This window comes from Brachycentrus maculatus, unplaced genomic scaffold (genome assembly GCF_059751285.1).
Source record: "Brachycentrus maculatus isolate JH-2025_06_01 unplaced genomic scaffold, ASM5975128v1 h1tg000065l, whole genome shotgun sequence".
In the NCBI taxonomy this organism is placed as follows: Eukaryota; Metazoa; Arthropoda; class Insecta; order Trichoptera; family Brachycentridae; genus Brachycentrus; species Brachycentrus maculatus.
Genome location: NW_028280819.1, coordinates 776,645 through 801,470, shown reverse-complemented (window position 1 = coordinate 801,470; position 24,826 = coordinate 776,645). Strand labels below are relative to the sequence as shown.

Here is a 24,826-nt window from a genome sequence, read left to right as displayed (position 1 = left end):
ATCCTAACGAAGGTAACGGAAGTCAGCGATAGACTTTCAGCCGTCGAGTTGGAAAACCAAGAACTTAAAGCAAGATTGGCCCACTTTGAAGAAAGATGTGACGCCAGATTATCACGTATAGAACGGGATGAGAATCGTCGGGAACAATTTGTGCGTTCTAACAATATACAAATATCCGGCTTCCCAGAATCAACCAACCAATGATCCGATGGAAATCGCTTTTAAAATATGCGGCGCATTAAATATTGAAGTCAAAGCTACTGATATTGAGTCTTCACACCGAGTGAGAAAATTCCAACCCTCAAGTAAGCCAAAAAACTTGATTGTTAGAATTAAAGACTTGAAAACGAAATATCAACTGGTCACTTCAAGCCGTAAAAAAAGGGCCTCTCTTACGCCGAACTGGGGCTCCCAGGTTCTGGCAAAATTTATATAAATAACCATCTTACCCTCTTCAATAAACAGTTATTGAGGAGGTGCAGGGATGCAGCTCAAAAAGCAAACTTTAAGTATATTTGGGTAAAAAATGGTGAAGTGTTTGCAAGAAAGAACGACACTTCTCCATTTTTTAAAATATCTTCCGAAGACGAAATTAAAAAAAATATTTCGTGATCATTCGGGCTTCGAGGGAAAACTCACGAATGCCAACTAAATATTTTGAATAGTGATTATGATGTTATATGTTTCACGGAAACTTGGTTATTGGATGGTATTCATAATAGCGAACTCTTTGATTCAAGATATTGTGTATTTAGAAGAGATCGTGACTACGCTAATCTTAATTGTAAACTTGGTGGTGGTGTTCTAATCGCAACTCACAAAAGACTCAACGCAACATCAAACGTTGTCTGGAATTCCGCAGCTGAAGATATTTGGGTCTCATTCGATATTAACTCTAGTAAAAAAATCCACATTTGCTGTTTATATCACCCTCAGGGACGTAATTATACCTCAAGTCTTGTAGCGCATCTCAACAGTGTAGAAACTGCACTTTCTGACAAACCTTGTGATATTCTTTTTTTGCTAGGTGACTATAACCTACCTAAAATTGAGTGGATTTTGGATGAGGGTAGTAATTCACTCTCACCTACAAATTATGATTCCGATACTAGTAGACTACTTGCGGAATTCTTAGCTTTACACGGTTTACTACAATTTAATAATGAACGCAACAGACTAAATAGAATTTTAGATCTCGTTATGACTAATTTTATCCACTGCCTTACATCTCATTGCACGCATCCGATTGTTCCGGAAGACAGCCACCACAAATCTCTAATAATTGACTTTCAACTTTCATTCTTGAATCCCACAAGCAAGAGATCTCAAACGCAAGAGAAGTCCAGCTATTCCACAAGGCTGATTATTCAAAAATGAAAGAGGACCTCGCTCAAGTAAATTTGATCTTGAATTCCATGATATGAACGTAAATGATTCTACGGATAAATTCTATAACATTATTTATAATATAATTGAATTACGTGTCCCTAAAAAAATAATTTTTAGCCCTAATCAATACTCCCCTTGGTATGGCAAAGCCTTAATAAAGATATTGAAAGAAAAATCTAAACTCCATAAAAAATGGAAGAAATTTAAACAAATGAAGATTTTCAAACTTTTTCCCTCTCCAAGTTGTATACACAATCTTTTAGAGAGGGATGTTTTCCCTCCGTGTGGAAGAGAGCACTCATTACTCCTATCCACAAAGGTGGTGACCGATCCGATATCAGTAATTATAGACCGATATCCAAACTCCCACTTTTTGGAAAAACTATGGAAAAAATTGTCACGGATAAAATCAACCCAGTAATAAGAAATGACATTATATTGAACCAACACGGATTCTTAAGAGGCAGGTCGATTGAGTCAAATTTGTCAATCATTTCATATTATCGGCCATGGAAGAGGGCTACCAGGTGGACGCCATATATACTGATTTTGCCAAGGCCTTCGACAAATTAAATCACAATGTCTTGATTCGTAAGATTTGCGAAATGGGTATTCATGGTGATCTTCTTAGATGGCTCATTTCTTATGTTGAAAATAGAAGCCAAGCGGTAGCGGTTCTAGGATTTACTTCTAATTACATTATGATTCCTTCTGGGGTTCCCCAAGGATCCCGCCTGGGGCCATTATTATTTTTAATATATATAAATGACATTAACAAATATATCAATCAAAATTTTCTCATGTTTGCTGACGATACCAAGTTATTTATACGAGTCAAGTCTATAGACAATTGTTCCATGTTGCAAAACGATCTCGATAATCTAGTGTCTTATTGTAATGTTAATCAGCTTTTTCTAAATGTCAATAAATGTTTTAGCATTACGTTCACAAGAAAAAAAAAATTATGTTTGATTATGAAATTAACAATAGTCGGCTGACCAGGAAAACTGAATTAAGAGACCTTGGTGTCATAATGGACGAGAAATTTTATTTTCTTCACATATTGAAGCCTGCGTTAATAAGGCCTACAGAAACTTAGGTTTTATTTTTCGAACCACTAAACCATTTAAAAATACATCCTCTCTTGTAACTTTATATAACGCTTATGTTCGTAGTCACCTCGAATTCGCCTCAGTCGTTTGGAACCCTCAGTACGCTATATATATATATAGCTCAACTTGATCGTATTCAAAATAAATTTCTAAAAATGTTGGATGGTAAGCTTCATTTAAGTTTCAACTCTTACGAAGAATCTTCAGCCTTCCATAAATTATCTTCACTTAGCAAACGTAGGAATATATCAGATTTATGTTTTTGGTATAAAGTTATAAATAGTATAACTGAGAGTCCCTATCTTCTTTAGCAGATACCTTTTCATTGTCCAATGAGAATCAATAGACATAGTCATACCTTTTATAATCCAGCACCATCAAAGAACTATTTAAAAAATTCCTTTATTTATCGAAGTTGTGGGAAATTTAATGAATGTTGTACCCACCTTGATATGTTCTACTCCAATCTTTCAAACTTTAAAGCTAAATTGTTCGAAATCTTATAAACCTAAAAAGGTAATTCTATTCCCTGTCCTTTCCTTTTCTTCTTTTCCTATCACTGCCATCTCCTTTTCTCTTTATCCCATCCTTGTCTTATGTTCTTCCTTTATATAGACCTCTATTATGCATAGTTGTGAAGAACTATAATTGGAATTCATGATTTTATTTTTTGTATTCTGATGTATCATATATTGTAACTGTTGTTCTTCCTTCCAATAAAATAAAAAATAAAAAAATTATTTAAAAAAAATTATTTAAAAAAAGTAGTAAAATAATCTTTTTAAAGAATTGGCTTTTTAGACCAGAATTCTGAAAATTGCAGTGGCAGTCAACGTGTTAAAATTCAAGTCTATATCAGGGGGATAAGGTCCTACGTGTTATTGATTTCTTTTAGTGCCAGTAATTTTTATATTATATAAGAAAGTGATAACTATTATATTACTTTAACTAAAATGTAACTTTGTTTTCAAATCACTATAAAGTTATAGTGATTTTACAACAAAGTTACATTTTAATTATAAAATGGAAAATCACAAAGTTAGTGCTTCAAATATAAATTATATTATATTGCTGGTCAAAAACCTTTAAAAAAAATAGTTCTATGTCTATTCATTGAATTAATCTCAATAGGACCTTATCACTAAGACATGAAGATATCATTTAGTGAAAAGGTGAATGTGTGAGACACCAATTATTATTTGTTATGCTCAAAGGAATATTGTTGAATAAATAGCGTTTTTATAAGAAAGGTTGTATTTCATTTCGGCGAGCATCCAGTTTTGAAAAATCACTGGCACCCAGTAATTATTTATACACAAAATCTTTAGACGCAACATACGCCTGAAAATATTAAACACTACATATATTGTATTTGAATTTAGTTCATAAAACTTGTTAGTCTATAAAATATTAATTCAAAGTATAATTCTAAAATCTAAAATAATTATTATTGGCAAGATACTGCTGGAGGTAGAGGGTGAATGTTAGAATGTTTCAAGTACTATTCAAAATGCATTTTTCATAATATGGATTCCGCGGAATTCATCATTTCTACATAAAAATACACTCAATTACTGATAACACTCATTAAAAAAACATTATTGTATATAACAGTTAATAATAAATCAAAAGTTTTCTCAATAACTAATATTATTATCGAGCTAAGAATTTTAGAACTTTGGGGATATCCTTCGTGTATTTTGCATTCTATATAACTAATACTAATTTTTATTTTATTACTTAGACCACTTTTCACAAGTAATTTAAACAACTTTTAAAGAAAAGTTGATAAAAAAAAATGAGTCGAGATATTTTGGGTTAATCAGGTATTCAATACTGATGGTTTTTTTTCTGGGCTATAATGCTTTGGTAGTAAGCATTTGTTTTTGTGATGTTTTGGAACACATTGGAGCATCCATCATGTGGGCTTTATAATATGTAATGAAACAGAAAACAAGTGTAAAAAATGACGCAAAACAACTTGAAAAAATATTACAATAATTGCAATACACATCTTTGAACATTACATACATAAATTGATAACTATTAAAAATTACATACTTTTATAAATATTTACTTCTCATTTGCTTACTTTATAATGTGTTATATGGGAAACGTTAATCTAAATATAGTTATTTGAAATTTACATATAAAGTCAGAGATTCACATTAAATATTTAAGTCAAATAAGATTGTGCAAGATTTCTACTGTCCATAATTGATACAGTGATTGCTACGCAGCCAATCGAAGTGATTAATATTTGTAACTTTTCGTTGACACAAAATAATGGCAATTTTGATTGAAGTCAATTTTTTGTCTTCGACGCCAAGTCGGCTATTAAATTACATCATGGTTATATCAGGAATCAAATTGTTTCTTCCGGTCTTGTGTTTTACACGCTCGTATACTGTGCCGGTGTCAAATATATAAGAACACGAAAACCTGCGTTGTCATTTATGTAAAATAATTAGAATTTTCAAAAATTTTAACATCATAATGTTCCAGTTTTTGTGTTCTTCAAATATCCAAAATAATGTTTAAATCAACCAAAAATTTGCTAAAGTGGAGAAATTATTAAACGTAAATATATCAATTAAAACTTTGAAGATGGCAAATCATCATTGCTTTTATATTTATGTGAATCAATCTGAAGATATTCCGAGAGAAAATATTTTTATTTCAGTATTGTACATATTTGGTGAACTAGACGCTAAGTTTTGTAATATAATATTTTACTCTTTGCGATTACACTTATTCTACTGATAAACTATTTTATAATGTATTTAGAATTATAACTGCATATAATGTGTTATCCTTTGATAATAACTATTTATTATGATAGCGAAAACAACACAAGCAATTGCAAGTTATTATATATTTCACAAACATGAGATTTGTAAAAAAAATACTGCCTTTCAAGTCGGATAAATATAAAAAATTGCATTTATTGTTTCGGCATTAACTTTGTGGTAAGACATGTTACAATGATTAAAGAAAACACTTCGTTTTTTACCACTTGAGTTTTATTATAGACTACATGTTTCAGAAGTTAAACTTCCATCATTCAGGTCTGTATAGTAACTATATTATACAGACCTGAATGATGGAAGTTTAACTTCTGAAACATGTAGTCTATAATAAAACTCAAGTGGTAAAAAACAAAGTGTTTTCTTTAATCATTATAAAAAATTGCAGCCGAATAAAAGATTCTTCTATACTCTGTTAAGTATTAAAATAAAAATGAATATTTAATTTTGAGTTAAATTGTATTTTTTTTAAAAAGAGAAACATTTATGTTCTTATTATATACACAAATATTTCAATTTCTTAGTATTTTTACAAGAGGCCCGATATTAAAAATAGGTACGAAGTTGTTATAGAGTGGGTTCAGCGTTACTAACTGCGGGATTACAATCCAAGTTGTGAATTTTTATCCTGCGAGATGTAAATATTAAAAATATCTTAATTTAAACATGAAATTTGTAAAACTCTAATCAAAGTTAGAATTTGAAATGCATTGACATTTCGTGATGAATCGATTTGATACCAATTTAATTTAACAATCCACTCGATAACCTTTTTATATGGGATCAATCGGACAATCATAAAGTACACTAAAAACACCTAAAAATAGAATCATTTTATGTAACTTGACAATACTTAGTGCCTACTTTGAGGAAAATATACTTACAAAACACCAACAATCTTATTATTTATCAATCGATTTCAACCAGTATGAAAATTTATAATTCAAAATAGACGTTTCAGGTGGCAAAACAAGGGTTTCAAACAAGCTTAACCGTCTATTATATCAACATATATTTTTAAAAGTTTTTGGAGATACAGTAAAAGCTCATATTCAAATTTGTAAATTAGAAATAACAATAACAATAATTGTTTGGTAATATATCCAAAATAAACAAGGTTTGTTGGATTGAATTCTACATTTATTTATGTATTAACATTTACATAAATAAATGTAGAATTCAATCCAACAAACCTTGTTTTATTTTGGATATATTACCCAACAATTCAATATGGAATTCTACCAACTGTCTGCAGTTACAATAAATAATAACAAGAATATTTTTATCAACATAATAAGAACAGTGAATGAAATCGGTAATTTGATTCAGGTTTAATTTTCATCACTCTTCTTCTACAATCAATTGATTATGATGGGAAAGGTGGAAGATAATTTGTTCCAGCGGCAAAGTGATCGGCAACCAGAGGCGTGCATTCTATATAGGCAGAAAAGCAGCGCATACCCTGGATTACTCCTGTTCCATATAGAAACACAACCAGTGCCTACTATGCCTTGTCCTTACCCAACATTACTTCCTACCCTGATTAAAAACTCTGCGCTCGCCACTGTTCAGGCAACATATTTATGTTGAAGATATGGCTGTAAATAGGTGCGTTGACCTTGTTGTTTGCGTCTAAGCATTCCGCTGTCGCTGTCGCTAACATTGGGGAGGGGGGCCTGACAAGGCACAAACAGAAGAAGAATGGACCTCACATGCTAATATAAGAGTTTCTGCTTGATAAAAAGCTTCTTTACATCTCACCAATAGATGTCTCTAGTGAAGTTCTAGTGATTCAAGAACAAGGTTTCTAAATTGGTTCATATATACAGAACTTCCAAGAATTTGAGTAATGTGGTTGTCAATAATGGGTAGAATTGGTGAATGTTACACGTGTGTAAAGTGACCACTTAAACCAGCCTATGACGGTCGTCAGCCCCGTAAATGCCCAGACTTCCATATTCTTCTTCATCTTTGATGAGATGTCAAAAAAATAATAGAAGAATGATTGGGATTTTATTGAATTTCATATAATTTATATGAAAATTCGTCAAATAATACCTAAATTTGAATTAAGGAGCTTTTACCATAATGCTAAAACTAAAATTACAATTTATTGAATATTTTTTTGTAAAATTTTCATAGGTACAGCAAATTAGCTAGGGATATCAATATTTACTCCCCATTTTATAGGACAAAATTAAAAATGCCGAAGATAAAACTTTTAGATCGAGAGAATTGGAATATTATTTTTTTTGTTTTGCTATGTTCACCGAAATAGTAAAAATAAAATGTTTTAAAATGCTGTATTACTCATTGTTTTTCTGAAACACTGTTTTTTTTACTGAATTAAAAAATATTAGTATATTAAATAATATTGATATTTTCTTTTTTAAATATAGATTCCACACATTTTGAATAAATTAAAATGATCATAGCAATTAAATTAGGTTATAATTCCTAAATAATATGTAATTTCTAAGTTCGATGTTATTTTATGCACATATACATTTCTTTTGAAAATATTAATTCCTTTTTTATAGATTTAATTCATAAAGAAGCATTTTATAATTATATTTTTTTTTCATTTTAAAATACAATCATAAATTAAAACAGGATCTAACACATAACGACATCCATCACATTCTCTGCTTAACTTTAAGGCTTCGATCAACAAAGGTGGCATATTACAATTAATAATGAATTTGAAAATTAAATAACACTCTCCTTATCATTCATCGTTCGCTTTGTGTAATATATAACCGTTATCCGCACCCCAATGGTGCATAGGGCACTGTGTCATATAAACGCAGTGTTATCTTGATCGTTTACACATGAAGGAAGGGTGATCAGCCCTCCGCTTCAGGTACCAGTCCAGGGTAATATGTATTGAATAAATATTACAGTGAAAAAATCACTTACAGAAGAAGAATGGACCTCACATGCTAATATAAGAGTTTCTGCTTAGTAAAAAGCTTCTTTACATCTCCGCCTCCGTAGTGTAATGGTCAGCACGCTCGGCTACCGTTCTGGAGGTCCCGGGTTCGATTGTGTAATACCACTTTAAAAAGTGAATGATGAATAAGGAAAATGTTATATTACCATACCACAAAGTTAACAATGCGTTTAACATACAAAATAAATTTGATAGTGTTTTAAACAAATGTATTGTACATACCACAGTCTTGATCAGAGAAAATCAGGAACAAAAAATAGAAAATTTTGCAAATAGATAGTGTGGCCTTGTATATTTATAACACATTCACCGCTACTTGCTTTTGATAGAATGACATCACTATTAAAATCTGAAATTGAATAGGTTTTACTAGTAATAAAAAGTAGAATGTGTCTACATACTACCAGTGCTAGTAACCAATTCTAAAACAAAATCCAATTTTACACAATTAGCTGTAGGTTCATGAGAGAACATTTGTATATGGATATCACAAAAACAAGATCTTTATTTAACACATTGTTGTTGGACAGTTTTTTCATCAACCTCGACCCTGATTATACTCAGACAGTGTGCCACCCGACCCTCTATCAAAAGTAGCCGCAAACCCAATTCCAATATTTACAATCTTTTTTGGGATCTCTCAGGCTATGCCAAAAGTAAGCAAATAGTTCTAAGTTAATGTTTTTAAGCGTCTCCCGCTCTCTACTAACTGTATGTAAAGGACGCTTTTAAGCATTTCTCGCAAACAATGTGTTATTACAATGTGTATTAATAGATGTTGTTATTTCCGCAACAGTAAAATATTTTATAATCATCCAGACATCCTGATAAGAATAAACCGCAACTTTTTTCCTTTGGATATGTGAAAATGACACATGGCGCACACAAAATTTCTATGTGTATGCAACCCCGATTGCCCCAGCCATTCCTGCTGTTATTCTATTCCTATCTACTATTCCTCCCCCATTTCCTTTCACACATGACAGTATTACCCTTTACCCTGAGCTCCTGACTTACATTATCTGTATCCCGTCAAATATATTCCATTCCTGGATCCAAAAATTTGGAGGGCAGGACTGATTAACGTTTGTGTTAATACTGCGTCAATCCGATGTCGTGCCCTATGCATTACTTGCATGAAGATAAAGACCAAAATAAGAGGAATGCAGGATATCTTTAAATATTTACCTATGGTGTTTAAATTACGGTTTGAAGTCAATTTAAAAACAATTGAAAAGCCAAATTTACTATGTATAGTTGGCCAAAAGAAAGCTATTTTCTGCTTTTTTATTGCATTTAAAAGAAAACATATTTAAAAAAAACTTCAAACCATTCAAGTGTGTAGCGTTTGTCTGCTATATTATTAGAATCTTGAATTGGAAGGGGGTTATTCCTTTAAAAATTAAAAAAATATAATAATTGTTCTTAAAATTTAGCCTGTCAGCAGAGCGAGTGATAGATGTGCGCAGGTGTTGGCAAACTTACATTAAAAATCAGTCTTTTTTTGGACATACGAGTAAATACACTTAAATTAATTCACAATGTAAGTTATATACATACATAACATATTCTTCGTAAACTCAATTCAGATTTATCTTTTATATTTCATAGATATACATGTTAGGCACATACCAATGTACAATACAACGTAACCAATTGTGATGAAAACAAAGGCAATATTAAAAAGAAAATATATTCACTATTTACAGAATTATACATAGTACACAATTACTAAGTCTAGGTATTGAATCGACCGAGCGTCAACAATGGCATGTCATATTAATAAGAATCCCGAGGATAGGACGAATCTAAAAATAAATATGTATTATAGCAGACTCCGAAGCTTTCTTGGATAGATGTTGGAGAAATCTTTAATTTAAAAACATTGAATTATTTGAAAATTTAAATAAAAAAACAGTATAAAAGTAATACTGGCAGAAGTTAAACATTATTTAAATTATTTCAAATGTATACAAATATTTTTACACCAAGATAAGCAAAAAATATGTTTGTACGCAAAACTTTCTTGCACTTTTGCGTGACATCTGTGGGCCGAAGTAGCAACTACTCATGGTAGCCATCTTTGTCTGCGGCGTGTCATTGTCATTTTATTATGTTCTGTACTAAAGTGTAGAACCTTTTGAAGGCTGTGCTTTTCTTTGTATTGTAAGGTCCGTCTCCATAGCGTAATGGTTAGCCTGTTTGGCTACTGCGCTGGATGTCCCGGGTTCGATTCCCAGAGGGGATAAAATAAATGTAAGTGATTTTCTCTCTCTTATTTATTTAATAACACCTGAATGGTACCTGGAATGGTACCTGAAATGCAGGGCTGACCACCTTGCCTGCATGCAATGCTAATGCTAACACTATGTCAATACGATGCAGTGCCCTATGCACCATTGGGTGTGATTTTGATAGTATTTAGCCACTTAGTGCCCGATGGCTGTCTACAGGAGTTACTCTGAACTTTAATATGAAACTGGATAAAGAGGAATACCCAGATAAGGAAGCATATTAACATTTAAAAATATTTTGTTGAGTCAATGCATGTGGTATCAAAGCTTATAAATTTTTTAAAATAAAAACTGCTGCCATTTTAAACGTCAAATATTTAAAAAAGAATTAGAATACAAACTTGTTTTAGTTGATACAATTTTTACAGTGATATGTCACAATCAACATATCCCTCATGACAATTATTCTCACAGTCAACATATCCCTTTTGACAAGTATTCACACACTTAACCGCAAAAAGTTAATAAAACCGATGACGTCACTTCTCCTTGTCACTTCGTAATAAAGATATATATATTTTTTCACATTTTTAAGAAGAGATTTAATAAAATACACGACTTCATTTTGAATGTCACAGCTTTCGATCACATCAATATGCCTTTATAACGAAGCGGATATGAAATATTCGCACTAATGCAACCCTGCCGTAATTTTCACATTCATAAACGTTTATTTCTATTTTTATAATTAATCAAAATACTATGTAACTTTTTATGAGACGACATTAATGAGGAAAAATTTAGACTTTTAATAGAAACAATGTCTAAAGTAATACCTCGAAGTTTATTCTTACCACACTTTTAATAATTAATCTCACGACACTGACTTCATTAGAGCCATCTATGGCTGGCTCGGGAAAGCTTTGGATTATTTAACATACTGGGAAATGCCTCAAAACATAATTTTTTGTGCAGCTCATAATGTAAATAAGTGGAGAAACCCAGATTTGTGAACAAGTATATGGACACACTCAAAATGTTGTGAAACTGTTAATTTGTTTATAGTTTGTTAGCCTCACCTAGTTTGCTTACATCTTGTACGCTACATTCCGTCTGCGTTTTTTTTTCATCCAAATAGCATCCAAGCAGTTTTCGAAGAGGTTCGAAACTATGCTTGGAGAGTGCCAGCAATTATTGAATTCCGCACTATTTTTACATTTTACAAGGATAAGTTTGCAGATGACAAATCTAAGAGGATCATAATATGAGTTGGCGACGTTATTTCGAGGTATTACTCAACTAAAAGATTATTATCCGTATTTCATAACCTTTTTAGCCTAATTCTAACTACATATTCTGTCCATATTAGACTCCGTGTACAAATCAATAGGAATAAATTATGTACACAGTATTTACAAGAGATGGATTTGCACTTCAGGTTTGCTATATAGTATAATTTCACGGGAACTATATTTCTGCGGCTCGTAAATGAGTACAAGGAATATTGTCTAACGGTGAAAAATATATTTGTTTGGTCCTTAAACTAGTAGTAAAATAATACATACGTGTACTAATAAAATGCTTCTTATAATTTTATGTGTGGTTTCACTAGAAATATTATTGGCACTGCTTTCGAGGAAGGGAGTTATAGATTGTACAAATAATGTGTATCTTTCTACAGACTTGTGCGGAGTTTTGTGATCATTCAACGCGAGCGAGTCCTCCAAATACAGTCTGAATAAAGAATAAATCGGCAAGCTCAATAAGCCGCACATAACTAACGGTGTCTAAAACTCATCCTTGTTTTATGCACATTTTATTTGTGTCGATAATTGAAAAGACTTAAGTCGCTCGTTTATCCCGAAGACTACTTATTTTTAAGATTTAAAATAGTTAAACATACTTTTAAAAAATGATCTATGAGATGGACAAACACTCGAGAGCTCGATTACAGGTCTATATCTATGTGGTTTATATTGTAAAATAAGCATATTCTAAAAACAACGCACTCAAGAATGTGGATAACGCCATAGCATCTATATGCACATGTCCCTATTGAAACGTCAATTTGAATATATGCGATTTGTTGACTTTTAAAGAATATTTATTTGTAATTGGTTGCTGTAGTATCTTGACCCTTAGCGCTGGAGTGCCGCCATAGAGGCGGCATGCATGGTTGCCAATATGGACATAACAAAAAACTTTCCAGTGTAAAGGTCATCACGCCTTGCTAATGTCAAACGTCAAAGATTGGAGATTAAATTTCGTTTGAAAGAAGGTTGAGTCATGAGTAATGGTGATTGCAATCGGCAAAGTTAGTCGCTGATGTTGTTAAATTTTGACAGTCATATAGATTGCTAAATTGTTGACATTTAGTAAATAACAATATGCGGTTGAAAACGACATAGATATGGAAATGCAGGATCGATCTACGGGTGGTGAGTATATCTCGTACAATATTGGAACATAATTTATATTCAAAGCGGTTCATGGTTCACGAACTGAAAAAATTAAATTATTTTGCAATATAAAAACGAAGACGGTAGTCAATGTGATGAAGCCGTATTATAACAATTATTTAATAACAAAAAACTGTTTCAATTGTTAGACATAAAAATAGAAAAAAAATCATATCACCAGAGAACTTGCTGACGACAAATAAAATACTGCACCATTCACATATCAAATGAACACTTAGATACAAATCACATTTTTAATAAAATTATATTTAAAAACATCACTAAACAACACACGGGCTCAGACAGAAATGCGTCGGCCGATAGATTTACCAATAATAGCGGAATTCTATATTATATTACAAATCCAGATAACAATCACTAAGGCAATTGATTATAGCTAACCAATATTATAACAATTTGAAGAAATTCGCCATTTTGAAACAAGATGTCAGTTTTTCATGAAAGTTTGGCTAAAATTAAAATAACAACTACCGTCATATCACATACGCACATACATTTTTAAGCTAGGTAGGTATTTCAGAGTGTTCTGCACATAAGATCAGTGGGTACGAGGTAAATAATTGTAAATCCAAAACAAAGGTTCAGGTGAAACGAATTTGGCAATTTTCAAATATTTCGCTGTCAGTTTCTAGGAAGAAATTTTATATTTACTTTTTATTCAATTTCTAGTCTCTCTTGAACATTTGACATTTTGGATTAACAATTGTTGACCTCGCATCTATGGATATTTATTATATACAACAAAATTGACATTGCTTGGCAACATAATTTTCTTGATTAGGTTACTTTAGTATTAAGCGTTTGATATGTAAAAGAAAGCACACTGACCTAGTGAAAAAGTAGAATTCCCTCAATTTTCTATTTAAACGCTATCTTTTGACACATTTCCATTAGAGGCCGCATTTCATTTAGTGACTTAATTGCATGGTAATATTAGTTATATACAAATAATCAAAATAAATCACGATGTGTGATTTTTGTACTAGTAACAATTAGTGTTTATTTTTCTCTATATTTCTCACTCAGTCATACGGTCATATAGTGAGAAACATGCATATAAACTACCGACAACGCGACAAAGGCTTCTTAGATTTCCACTTCTGTTAGAATGCTGATAACATTTTTCTGGCCTATCTTTTGTGGCTATGCAATACCCAGGTCATTCGGAGTATTTTCCCTTTTAGGACCTAGGAAAATGTTATCAATCAACCTTGTAGTGTGTTCTTGTACTAGAAGTCACGGCGTACTTTCCCAGACAAACCAAAACAAGGCGTGACAAATCAAAACAGGCTTAGTAGATTTCCACTTCCGTTAGAATGCCGATAACATTTTTCTGGCCTATCTATTGTGGCTATTCGATACACGAGTCACTCAGAGTGTTGTCACTTTCAAGACCTAGGAAAATGTTATCGGTCAACCTTATGGTGGGTTCTTGTACTAGAAGTCAGGCATGCTTTCCCAGAAGCCAATCTCTGTCGGCGTGTGTCCTCATAGCGGGCGGGCGTTCTCGATGAGCAGCGGCGGGCGGCGCCCCACCTGGTCCAGGCTGCGGACCCTCTCCATGACGCACGAAGCCGAGAGCCGCGCCTCCGCATCGTGGTCCCAGCACTCCTCCATAGTGTCGCACAGCACCGCCAGGGCCACCTGGGGAATCCCACAATGCATCAGAACATTTTTAGCTGAAAACAATTCGCTCACTCCTTTCAAGAACGTCATAAATCAAAAAACTTGATTTTTCAGAAGAACGTTTTTAAAGTTTAAAAATATAATACAATGTATTAAAAATAAATATCAAGTCACTTATTGTACTTTTCACTGTGCAACAGAACTTTTTAGATAAAACCTGAAGGTTTTTTCTCCATTTGAAAAATATTTAGATTATTTAAAAAAATTATTTAACAATACCTTTTCTTCAAAATGCAAAAACAACATTTTCTGCCCTGTAGTGGGTAAAGATTAAGTTAAAAATATGCCGCTTTCGCTGGGATATAGTACATTTTCTGGGCATTCCGAAAACATGCACAACTGAAAATTGTAAATTTTTTATTTATGACGTTCTTGAAAGGAGTGAGCGAATTCTTCTTTTTCGTGTGCCGTGTTAGGTTCCCCCAACGTTGGCGATCATTATGGCAAAGGATTCACTATCCTGCGCCATCCGGAACGACTCCTCCACTCCTCTCATCCCGGTCCAGTCGTGAATGTTGCCAAGCCACGATGTTCGTTTTCAGCCAGGTCCTCGGCGTCTTTCCATAATCCCCATCTTTATAATTTGCAGAATGTAGTATTTTTCTGCACGAAATACGTGACCCAGATAGGAAATCTTCCGAACCTTGATACATATTGGACAAGAGTTCTCTGTGTGATCCAGCTCTTAAAAACAATTAAGTTTTCAAATTTTTAAACTCAGCTGGCGGCGAGTTACAAGCTGCGTACTACGATTTCCATACATGTATGAACTGGGATCTTTTGGTACCCTGTATATTCTAAAATAAGAATTGCATGTGAAACACGTTTGACCCCTAGCGCAGCCATTTGCGTTCTGAATTTGAACGTTTGAGATTTCAGCCTTAAAGAGTAATCAGTGCAGTAAGCGAATTAGTGAAGTAATGTGACTGAATTATATCATGGGTGTACTGACAAAAAACGTTAACTCGAAAATATGCAATTTTGACTTAATGGTGCAGATTATAAAGTTTTCAACATTTTATAAACTGGGAAAATATAAGTATTTTGAAATGTCATATATATGTGGTTTTAAAAGTAAATTCAACTTTAAGTTTAATAGCGGGTATTTTAGTTAGGCTGAAAGCTTTAAATAACAGAGATTATTCAAACAGGGATTTTAGAGTTGACGATTTTTGCCAGTATACCCACGATATAGCACACTGGTGTGCTGCGGAAAAAAGTCTAGTTTTGTGAAAACAACACAATTGCTCCAAATATTGATGGCCTGTGCTCAGTTAAATAGGCTCACATTTTACCTTATACATAAAATGTTAAAGATGTTACCACAATATGGTAAAAATGCCTCTCTGAAATTTCTTAATTTGGTAGGTGTACCTTGAAAAGAAAAAGTTTGCGGAACACTAATATAGTCTCAGTGGTTGGAGCGCTACGTGCAGCGTAGTCAAGGGATAATTGGAGAAGAGTCATTGCTTCTGCAAAAGTCACAACCCTCGGCAATGAGGAATAAGACGGAGAAGAGAAGAAGAAGATATAGTCTAATGATTCTATTGTTTGGTAAAGCGGAATATGTGATGGACTCACGTTGTGTTCCCTCCAGGACTGCGGGATGTTGGGGCGCAGCTTCCTGTGCACCACGGCGTCCTGCATCTCCTCCAGGGACGGGTGCGCGCCCACCTCCTCCTCCAGCGGCAGCGAGTACTCCCCCAGGCTGCCCAGGGCCGAGCACCTCAACACACAACCGGACAAGGTCACTAACCCGCCGCCGAGCTCAACGCTACTACCGCTGACCCAATGGTTCAAACCCATGCAATGTTAACGAACTTAGGACGGAAAGGTATTTCTACCCGTTCGGTCGATTGATTCTTGAGGACGGGGGAAGGGTATTTTTACCTTCTGCTCCAGCCTCATTTCAAAGTCAGAAAAGAAGGAATTATTTAACATTTTTATATGAATATTTGGTCAGCACGCTCAACTACCGTACTGGAGGTCCCGGGTTCGATTCTCAAGGGGGGGTCAAATAAATAATATTTATTTAATATTACCCTGGACTGATACCTGAAGCGGAGGGATGATCACCTTTTCTTCATGTGTTAACGATCAAGATAACACTGCATTTATATGATGCAGTGCCCTATGCACCATCGGGCGCGGATAAGGGTTAGAAAGAATATGAATATTATGTATCAATTTCTTTGCTATAGTCTAAGCCAGGCATGTCAAACTCACGGCCCGAGGAGTATTTTTTTTGCGGCCCGCGGATACCTGCGGTTATATTTTTCATTTATTTTAATTCTTCATTGAAATAAAAAAAAATTGTACGGGAACATATGATATTCTTTTACAAAATCATTAAGTTGGATCTACTTTACCTCATGTGACTGTCTTTGATAGTAAATTATTCACTTAAAGTTAGATAAAAATGAAAATGAGATTTTTCGATGTGGCCCGCCGGCGTACCCAAAATACCTTATGCGGCCCTTGATGCCTTTTGAGTTTGACATCTCTGGACTAAACAATATTTACATAATTATCAAATCGTTAACCAATTTAGATGAACGATAATTATAGGAACTTTTTTTAGAGTTTGTTCCACTCGCGGGTAGCGCTAAGGTGTCAATTGTCCTGGTGATTCAACTGGAAACTCTAAAGCATATACGTTACGGCAATTTTGGCGAATCAATATAACATCTGCTGTTTTTCTGCGATCATCCAGAGTTAAATGTTTAGTTTAGTTTGAAAGCAAGGTGATCAGTCCTGCGCTTCAGATACCAGTTCAGGGTGATGTGATATTAAAGAAACATTAAAATGAAACATATTTTACACATTAAGTTAAACATAGCACTGTTAACTTTGTGGTGTGGTAATATAACACTCTACTTGTCATTCATCATTCACTTTGTGTGATATCGCTTAAAAGTGGCACTACACAAAGTTAACAATTCACGATAAGGAGTGTATTATTGAAATGAAAAATCACTATTTATTTTGACCCTCCTGGGAATCGGACCCGGGACCTATAGCGTTTGGCCACCTAACGTGGTGGCCAAACGCTCCAGTCATTACACTACGGAGGCGGACATGAGGTTAAAAATGACAAATACTGATTGGAATGGGAATAATGAGTGTTTACCTGGAAGCGATTTCCCAGAGAACGAGTCCACAAGCGTACATGTCTATCCGGAGGAAAGCGTCGCGGGTGAAGTTGATGGCTCCTTCCAACACCTCGGGGGCCATGTAGCGCCGGGTCCCAACCTGCCGAGACAAAATCAACAAATCACTCTTCTTTTTCATATTTAATGGCTTTGCTTTAGCCAGCCACATTTGCCAAAAATCGCCATTATTTATTTGCCTTAATGTGTCTTCTGCAATTCTAAAAAATCCCATTGTGGACATATCTTTATAAATTTGAAACATGAATATGTGTTTCATAAGTACGGCCGTAATTATTATTTATTGTTTAAAATCTAATAATAGTACTATACGGAGTTGAATTTGGGACCCTCAATATCATCACCATGAACTGATTAGAGACATCATCGTAGAATGCTATGCATTCCGTGGACCGATATAGTCAGCAACGCAAATGTTCTCCAAAGAGCAAGAGCAGGGAGACAGTTGCCGACTGATATAAAGGTCCGGAAATTGTCCTATGCAGGGCATGTGCTAAGAGGAAAGTAGTACGAGCTTTTTTTGGCGTGGGCAGAAGACAGATCTCCTGGATCCGGAATATACAAGATTGGACGGGGATCAGGACCGTCGAGGCGCTGTTTAGAGCTGCCCAAGACAAGGACAGTTACTCTTATGTGATTCATCAATTTTAGGGGGACCTGACATGACACAAACAGAAGAATCTAATAATCCAGGGGTTCCCAACCTTTTTGTACTCTAGAGCACATCCTAAAATATTGGTATGAGTACCAAGTTGATAGTTTGGGTGTGCATACCTGTCCGTGGGTGTCGCCGCAAGGGCGGCCCGGGTGGAAGACGAGCGCGAGGCCGAAGTCGGCGATGCAGGCGGACATGTCGGCCTTGAGCAGCACGTTCTTGCTCTTGAAGTCGCGGTGCGCGATGGCGGGCTTCTTCTCGCGCGCGCTGCCGCCCACCTCGTCATGCAGGTGCGTGAGCCCGCGCGCCATGCTGTACGCGATGCGGTGCACCTCGCTCCACGACACCGTGTTGGCCTTCAGGTAGTCGCACAGCGAGCCCTGGATACCCAAAGCATACACACATATCAACATACACACTCAAACTTGGCAAAAACTATGTACAGTGAAATCTCTATCTATCGTTTCTAAAGGGATCTATTGAAATAAACTATGAATGCGGGATTAAGAAGTCAATGCACAAGGAGATATGATCGTGTAAAGATACCGTCCTCCCAATCTGCATAACCATTGATAGGTTAAAATTTTAAAAAGAATACAAGTTAAGCATGTAAATAAATGTATTTATTTAATAAAAAAAATACAAAGCTGTTGTACAAAAATACAAATACCGATGTGATCTTTTGTATGATATGAATTTGGGTAGAAGAAATACAAGACACATCCTGGAAAATGATTATTTGAGAATATAACAACGATAGAAGGTTTTCAATGTATTTCATAATATTTTAATTGGTATTTAACACATTCGCTGCCATAAGAAATGCGATTTCTTTAAAAAATTACATTTTTTTTTCTTGTTTCCAGTAGTAATAAGTGTCTTTATTACCAATTAAATTCATTTTTTACAAATTAAAAAGAATGATTAATTATGTTCCAAAGTTATAATGGTAGTTTAATAAAAATAACTGGGTTTCGTACAACGAATCCTGGTTGCTGGTCAAATAAAATTTATGTAGAAAAAAGTTATTTTATTATATGAAATGCGAATCCACCAAGAAAAGTCAGAACAAAACTTAAATCTATATATTATGGTTGATCTTAAATTTGTACCTTCTCGTGGTAGGCGGTGATGAGCCAGTACTCGGCCTGCAGGTTGTCCCCTCGCTTCTCCACCCCGATGAACTGCAGCACGTCCATGTGGTTCATCCTCGGCAGCTTGAAGATCTCCTGCTCTGCGAGCCACGACTGCTTGTCCTGCACGGGGAATATCTTCACGGCCACCTCCCGGCTCCCGAGCAGCGCGCGCCACACGGCCCCGAAGCGCCCCCGCGCCCTCACCTCGCACAGGGCTATCGGCAGGTGCCGGCTCGGGTCCGAGCCTTCCGGGGACGGGGGGCACGACGGCTCCACCGTCGGGAGCTCGTTGAACAGGTTCATTTTCCTGCGACGTATGTGAACAGCTATTCCGGCTAAAACGGCGACTGTCGAGAGTACGACGCAAAAGATTATAACAGGAAGAGAGTTGTCTTCTACCGGTTTGGTTCCAACTTTGACGATGGTCGCTTCGGTGGGCGCGGGGCTCCAGGTGAAGTTGCGGTTGCACATGTCGCCTTCGCAGCAGCAGAAGTTCATGTCCTTGGGGCGGTAGGACTCCTCCACGCACTCGGCCTTGTCGTAGCACTCCTTGGTGTCAAGGAAGCAACCCTTGAGGCTGACCACGGTCTGGCCGGTGGTGCGGTTCTTGGCCCAGAGCACGAAGCAGTGGTTGCGCTTGTCGGGGTCGTGGCTCTCGCACTCCTCGCGGTCGTAGCAGGAGCTGGAGTTGGAGGGGCAGGAGGTGGCGTTATAGTACTCGCAGTACTGCGTGCGCCCCGCCGGGCCCCGCGACACCCCCACCTCCACGCTCTGGGCGATGGCCGCCGATGACAACGAGGTTCCTGAAATAACACACAAAAGAAGCGATACAGATAAGAAGCACATGCCAAAAGTTGGACTGTATGATTCCCCAGTCTGCAGATTTTGTACGGAGGATAGTGAAACACCCATCCGCACTCTCTATAATTGTGACGCGATCGTCGTCGCATCCTCAGATGGCCACTACTGGACTCCGAAATGGTGAAGCTCCTAACACCGAGACTAGGTCTTGAGAGTGAGATTTGACGCAGAGAGAGGTCACAATAAACCTAATATGGTCGTATTAACACAAGGGATGTAGATCCCTTGACTTATTATAATAAAAAATAAAAGATGGCTCAGGACAGGGCAGGTCTAAGAGAAGTGACCGACCCGAGGTTGCTAAGAGGTGACAATCCTCAGTCATGAGGGTTACTACCGAGAAGAGGAAATAAGTTATATTAAAACAATATTGAAAGGTGATACAAAGTAGTTGGGAATCCTAATCCCAGATTTGCAGATACTTAAATATGTGTCATTGTGAATTATTTAAATAAATTATTTGCAAAAGAAATCAACCACGTTTAAGGGCATATTTTATTATTTCTTCTTCTCAATGCTATCAGCCAGTTTTCTTTTTATTAAATCTAACAGGCCCTGAAGTACTCAGAATAAGCAAATTCTATTGTCATATTGCGACATAAATACAGTGCAGATTGAGCATTATCATCTTTATAAAATTATTCACATGCCCTTTTTTTTAAGGGGAGATTTTTTTGCAATTTTCTAATAAAACACTCTCCTTACCATTCATCATTCACTTTGTGTAAGGAGAGTGTTATATTACCATACCACAAAGTTACTTTTAACTGCCATACACATATGAATATATGTGATACGAGCGGTTTTTCTTCACCATTCCGCGCTAACCCGTATGACCTACGCGAGAAAAGATATCTGTTCCAAAAATTTACAATGCGTACCGGATACACTGACAAATTTTTGTCCGGTTTCATACCTGACAATATTTTGTGACAACAAAAGTTTTGATTTTTACGCTCCTTTTTAAAGAAATATGCCTGAAAATAACCCGATGGTAGGGTGGTTAGTATACAAAATATAAATTTCCTAATGTTTACATCCTCCTCTGCCTCTGCGTAATATAGTGGTAACGCACTTGAGTTCCATACAGGTCCTGGGTTCGATTTCCAGGGGGGTAAAAATAACTATTTGATTTGTAATTTCCCACTCTTATATTGATTTAATATCACCCCTGAATGGTACCTGAAGCGCAGGATTGATCAAAATGCCGTGAAACGCAGTGCCCTATGCACCAGTGAGTGCAGATAAGGGTTAGAAGATATCTACATAATTTTAAAAAGGTGAATCTAAACACTCATGATTCTGTCTGATATAACAGTAATAATAAATAAATACATTCATTATTTTTTATTATTATTATTTTTTAATATATCCTGTCATTTTAACATAGGAAAAGAATAATAGCAGCAATGGGCAAGACCTTACCCACATTATGGTAAAAGAAATAATTGGAATATAATGTCTTTACTTTTAGATAATGCAGTGCTTATGCACTACTTTGTAATCACTACAATATTGCTACACTGTTGGTAGCTGATTCTAACGTTTATACTATAAGCGAAACTAAAATTATACGATGTAATCCTTATAAAAATCGATCTCTTTTTTGCATAATATCCGTATATGGTGTTAGAATATGAATAAATAAACCACAAACCTATGAAGAATAATGTGACACACGAAGCTGTAAAAGCAAACAATTGCGACTTTGCCATTTTCGAATGAACTCGTTTAATAATTTTACAAATAAACACATAAAGCCCCTTTATTGGGTTTATTATCTTCAAGTCTTCATATCTATAAATAAGTGAAGAATTTTCTTTAAATAGATCTCATCTCGGCGCTGTCACATTATGGTCTTTGGAACACATTTATATATCGCTCATCTGCAAAATTTTGTAAGATTATCAATTTTATCCAACAACGAAAACACAAATCATTGTAAAATCACTTTTCAGAAACTGTTTACCAAGCTAGGTCACTTTTGATAGCCAAAAATAGTAAAACATGTTGTCCAATACTTCCATAATGCATTTTTGTTATTATTTTGCGTGGGTATCTAAATCGAGGAAATTGCTTTTCACGCACTTTTTAACTTGAAATAAATAGGAAATAATATTTCAATTATGTTTTTCTTTATTGACGAGATTGTTTTTGCTAGATATATAGAATATAATTAGTGAATTTCACACAAACGCGATGCGTAAACACTCCGAACGATTAACGAACATGGCGACTATCAGTGTTGCCATTAGTTCCGAACAAAGATTATATGTTCCGAATTCCGATACTTGTGCTTAGATTTCCTTATTGTGCGTAGGTATTATTATGTACCTACTTCAGGTAGATACTATTTAGAATACGAAGCGGGTAATTTAAAATTGTATATTGAACGTCAAAAAATATTATCTTGGTTTTATCACTAATCGAATTTGCTACACTTTACGAATTTAACATGTTTTAGCGCCATTATTTTCTTTCATATGCTATTTCATCCTACGGACGGTTGATTATTTTATTATTGATGAAAGACGAAAAACGCTATAGAAAAAGGCGAAGAAGCTTCGGCTCCAAAGAAAACTGGGGAAAATTCTAAAAAAAATATATTTTTTTTGCGATGTATGTAAAAATTTCAAAGTGCGTAAGAAGCAAAATCAAGAAGGATTCCGACATAAAAACTGGATTTTATAAGAAATAACACTTTTCACTGCCCGAATAACAGAAAGGGTATAAAATAATTCATTTGCAAACCATGTCTAGAATTACCTTCCATTCCTTGTCTTCTCGAATCACGTTCTGTTATTTTTTGTTTGCTAGTAACGCAATTCTTTCAAGCGCAACCTTCTCCCATCATTTTATAGTCAGCTGAAGACAATGACTGTAGAGTTGTAATTCTTCACATAATGTATAGATCCTGTCAATGATCGATAGAATTGAGAGAATATTTTTTTAACCGAATCTCTCTCTCTCTGGTCTCAATCCTGCGGATTGGTCTGCAGCAAAAGATGACATCTCCTTCGCCATTCTAGTATATTTTCCGAAAAAACTCTTCAGCTCCTCATAAGTCGAAAAACATGTCATTATCACAGCAGTGTCATAACTATTAGCGTGAAACGTACTTTTATATGATTTAGAAAATCATAACCTTACATTTTGAAAGTTAGTTCAAATTCAAATGAAATAAAGGTCTTTTCATGCATAAAATTTAACCGATCAATAGAAAAGCAACATCAGAGGCATACCATAAAATATTGCATAGGAAAGTAGGTACAGATATAAATTATCATATTTGACGAAGGCGGCTGCGTTCACTTTGAGGTTTTAGATACATGTATCTAGAGCGCTGGTAATTTACTAGATAATACGATGATTTAAATAGTAGGATGCGGGGGGTGGGGAACGGGCTAATATTTTTCTTTGTAGACATTTCGTTACAGGGTTAAATTGTGAATGCGCGTATATATTAGCAAAGTTTAGACAACGATAGAAAGAGATTAGAAGCATTAGAGTTGCGGCGTTAGAGAAGGATGGATAGAATCGACTGGACGGAAAGAGTGAAAAACCAAAAGGTTTTTAAAATATTGAAATAATAAAAAATATACATTAGAAAAAAAACAAACAGAAGACATGACATTATTACTACCGTAATAGAAGGGAAATAGAAGGGAAGAGAAGAAGACGAAGAGTGAAGGAGCTTTGTGGAGAATCAAAAGGAAGAATGATAAAGGGTCGAAAAATCTGGCTTCGTTCAGAGAGAATTGAAAGGTGTTTAAAGGCGTTACATAAAGTACATGTTTATCCCTGACGATGACAAGGTTCTTATCGAAATCGATTAAACAAAGGTATCAATAAAAATAAAGAAACATCTGGCTTTTATCAGAGAGCATTTGAAAGGTGTTACATAAATTATATGTTAATCCATGATTTATCGAAAACAAGTTTCTTATCGAAACCGGCCGGAGAAAACCAATAAGAAAGTGGTTAAATAAAAATAAAGCTCTAGTTTTATTTTATAAGTTTAAAAAATAAATGCTTGGCATTTATGACAAAAGTGATTCCAATCAATATAATAAAAGTGGAATTATGAGCAGTATACGCGCTAGGTGGGTAGGTATTGGGTACTAGGAGAGCAGCCAGCGCCGGGAGGTTCGGGCGTCGTGGCGCGTCGCGGCGCCGGACGCACTGGCGCACGGCCCGGCGGCCGCCAGACGCCTCCAGTCTCCCGTCTGCAGCGCGCTGTATATCGGCGGACCGTCTAGCCTGGCCGGTACCACGGCATCTCGCTCAACTCTCAACAATAACCGAACAATACTATCATTAAATTAATCCTACATTTATTTTGT

General features: G+C 35.2%; 1 protein-coding gene across 2 annotated transcripts; it reads right to left on the bottom strand.

Moving 5' to 3' along the window:
- Nucleotides 1-11,063: 11,063 nt before the first annotated feature.
- LOC148311391 (receptor protein serine/threonine kinase put-like) lies at nt 11,064-22,724 on the bottom strand. 2 transcript variants are annotated; one of them, XM_088256662.1, is made up of 7 exons: nt 22,453-22,708; nt 22,141-22,369; nt 19,599-20,425; nt 18,606-18,866; nt 17,792-17,913; nt 16,243-16,387; nt 11,064-14,619 (listed from the first exon to the last, which is right to left on the bottom strand). In XM_088256662.1, exons 2-7 carry the CDS (start codon nt 22,196-22,198, stop codon nt 14,464-14,466), a joined length of 1,569 nt encoding a protein of 522 aa, XP_088112788.1. In that variant the 5' UTR covers nt 22,199-22,369; nt 22,453-22,708; the 3' UTR covers nt 11,064-14,463. The 2 variants fall into 2 exon arrangements, with proteins under 2 accessions (XP_088112788.1, XP_088112787.1); XM_088256661.1 differs by having other exon boundaries at nt 22,141-22,724.
- Between the last annotated feature and the right edge of the window lie 2,102 nt (nt 22,725-24,826).

Bases quoted from the DNA above. Each gene is read 5' to 3' on its own strand.
- LOC148311391 (XM_088256661.1), bottom strand. From the start codon at position 22,198: ATGGCAAAGTCGCAATTGTTTGCTTTTACAGCTTCGTGTGTCACATTA. The intron at 20,426-22,140 runs GTTTGTGGTTTA...GTGTTATTTCAG, and splicing joins TGTCACATTATTCTTCATAG to GAACCTCGTTGTCATCGGCG. The intron at 16,388-17,791 runs GTAAACACTCAT...TTGTGTGTTGAG, and splicing joins CTCTGGGAAATCGCTTCCAG to GTGCTCGGCCCTGGGCAGCC.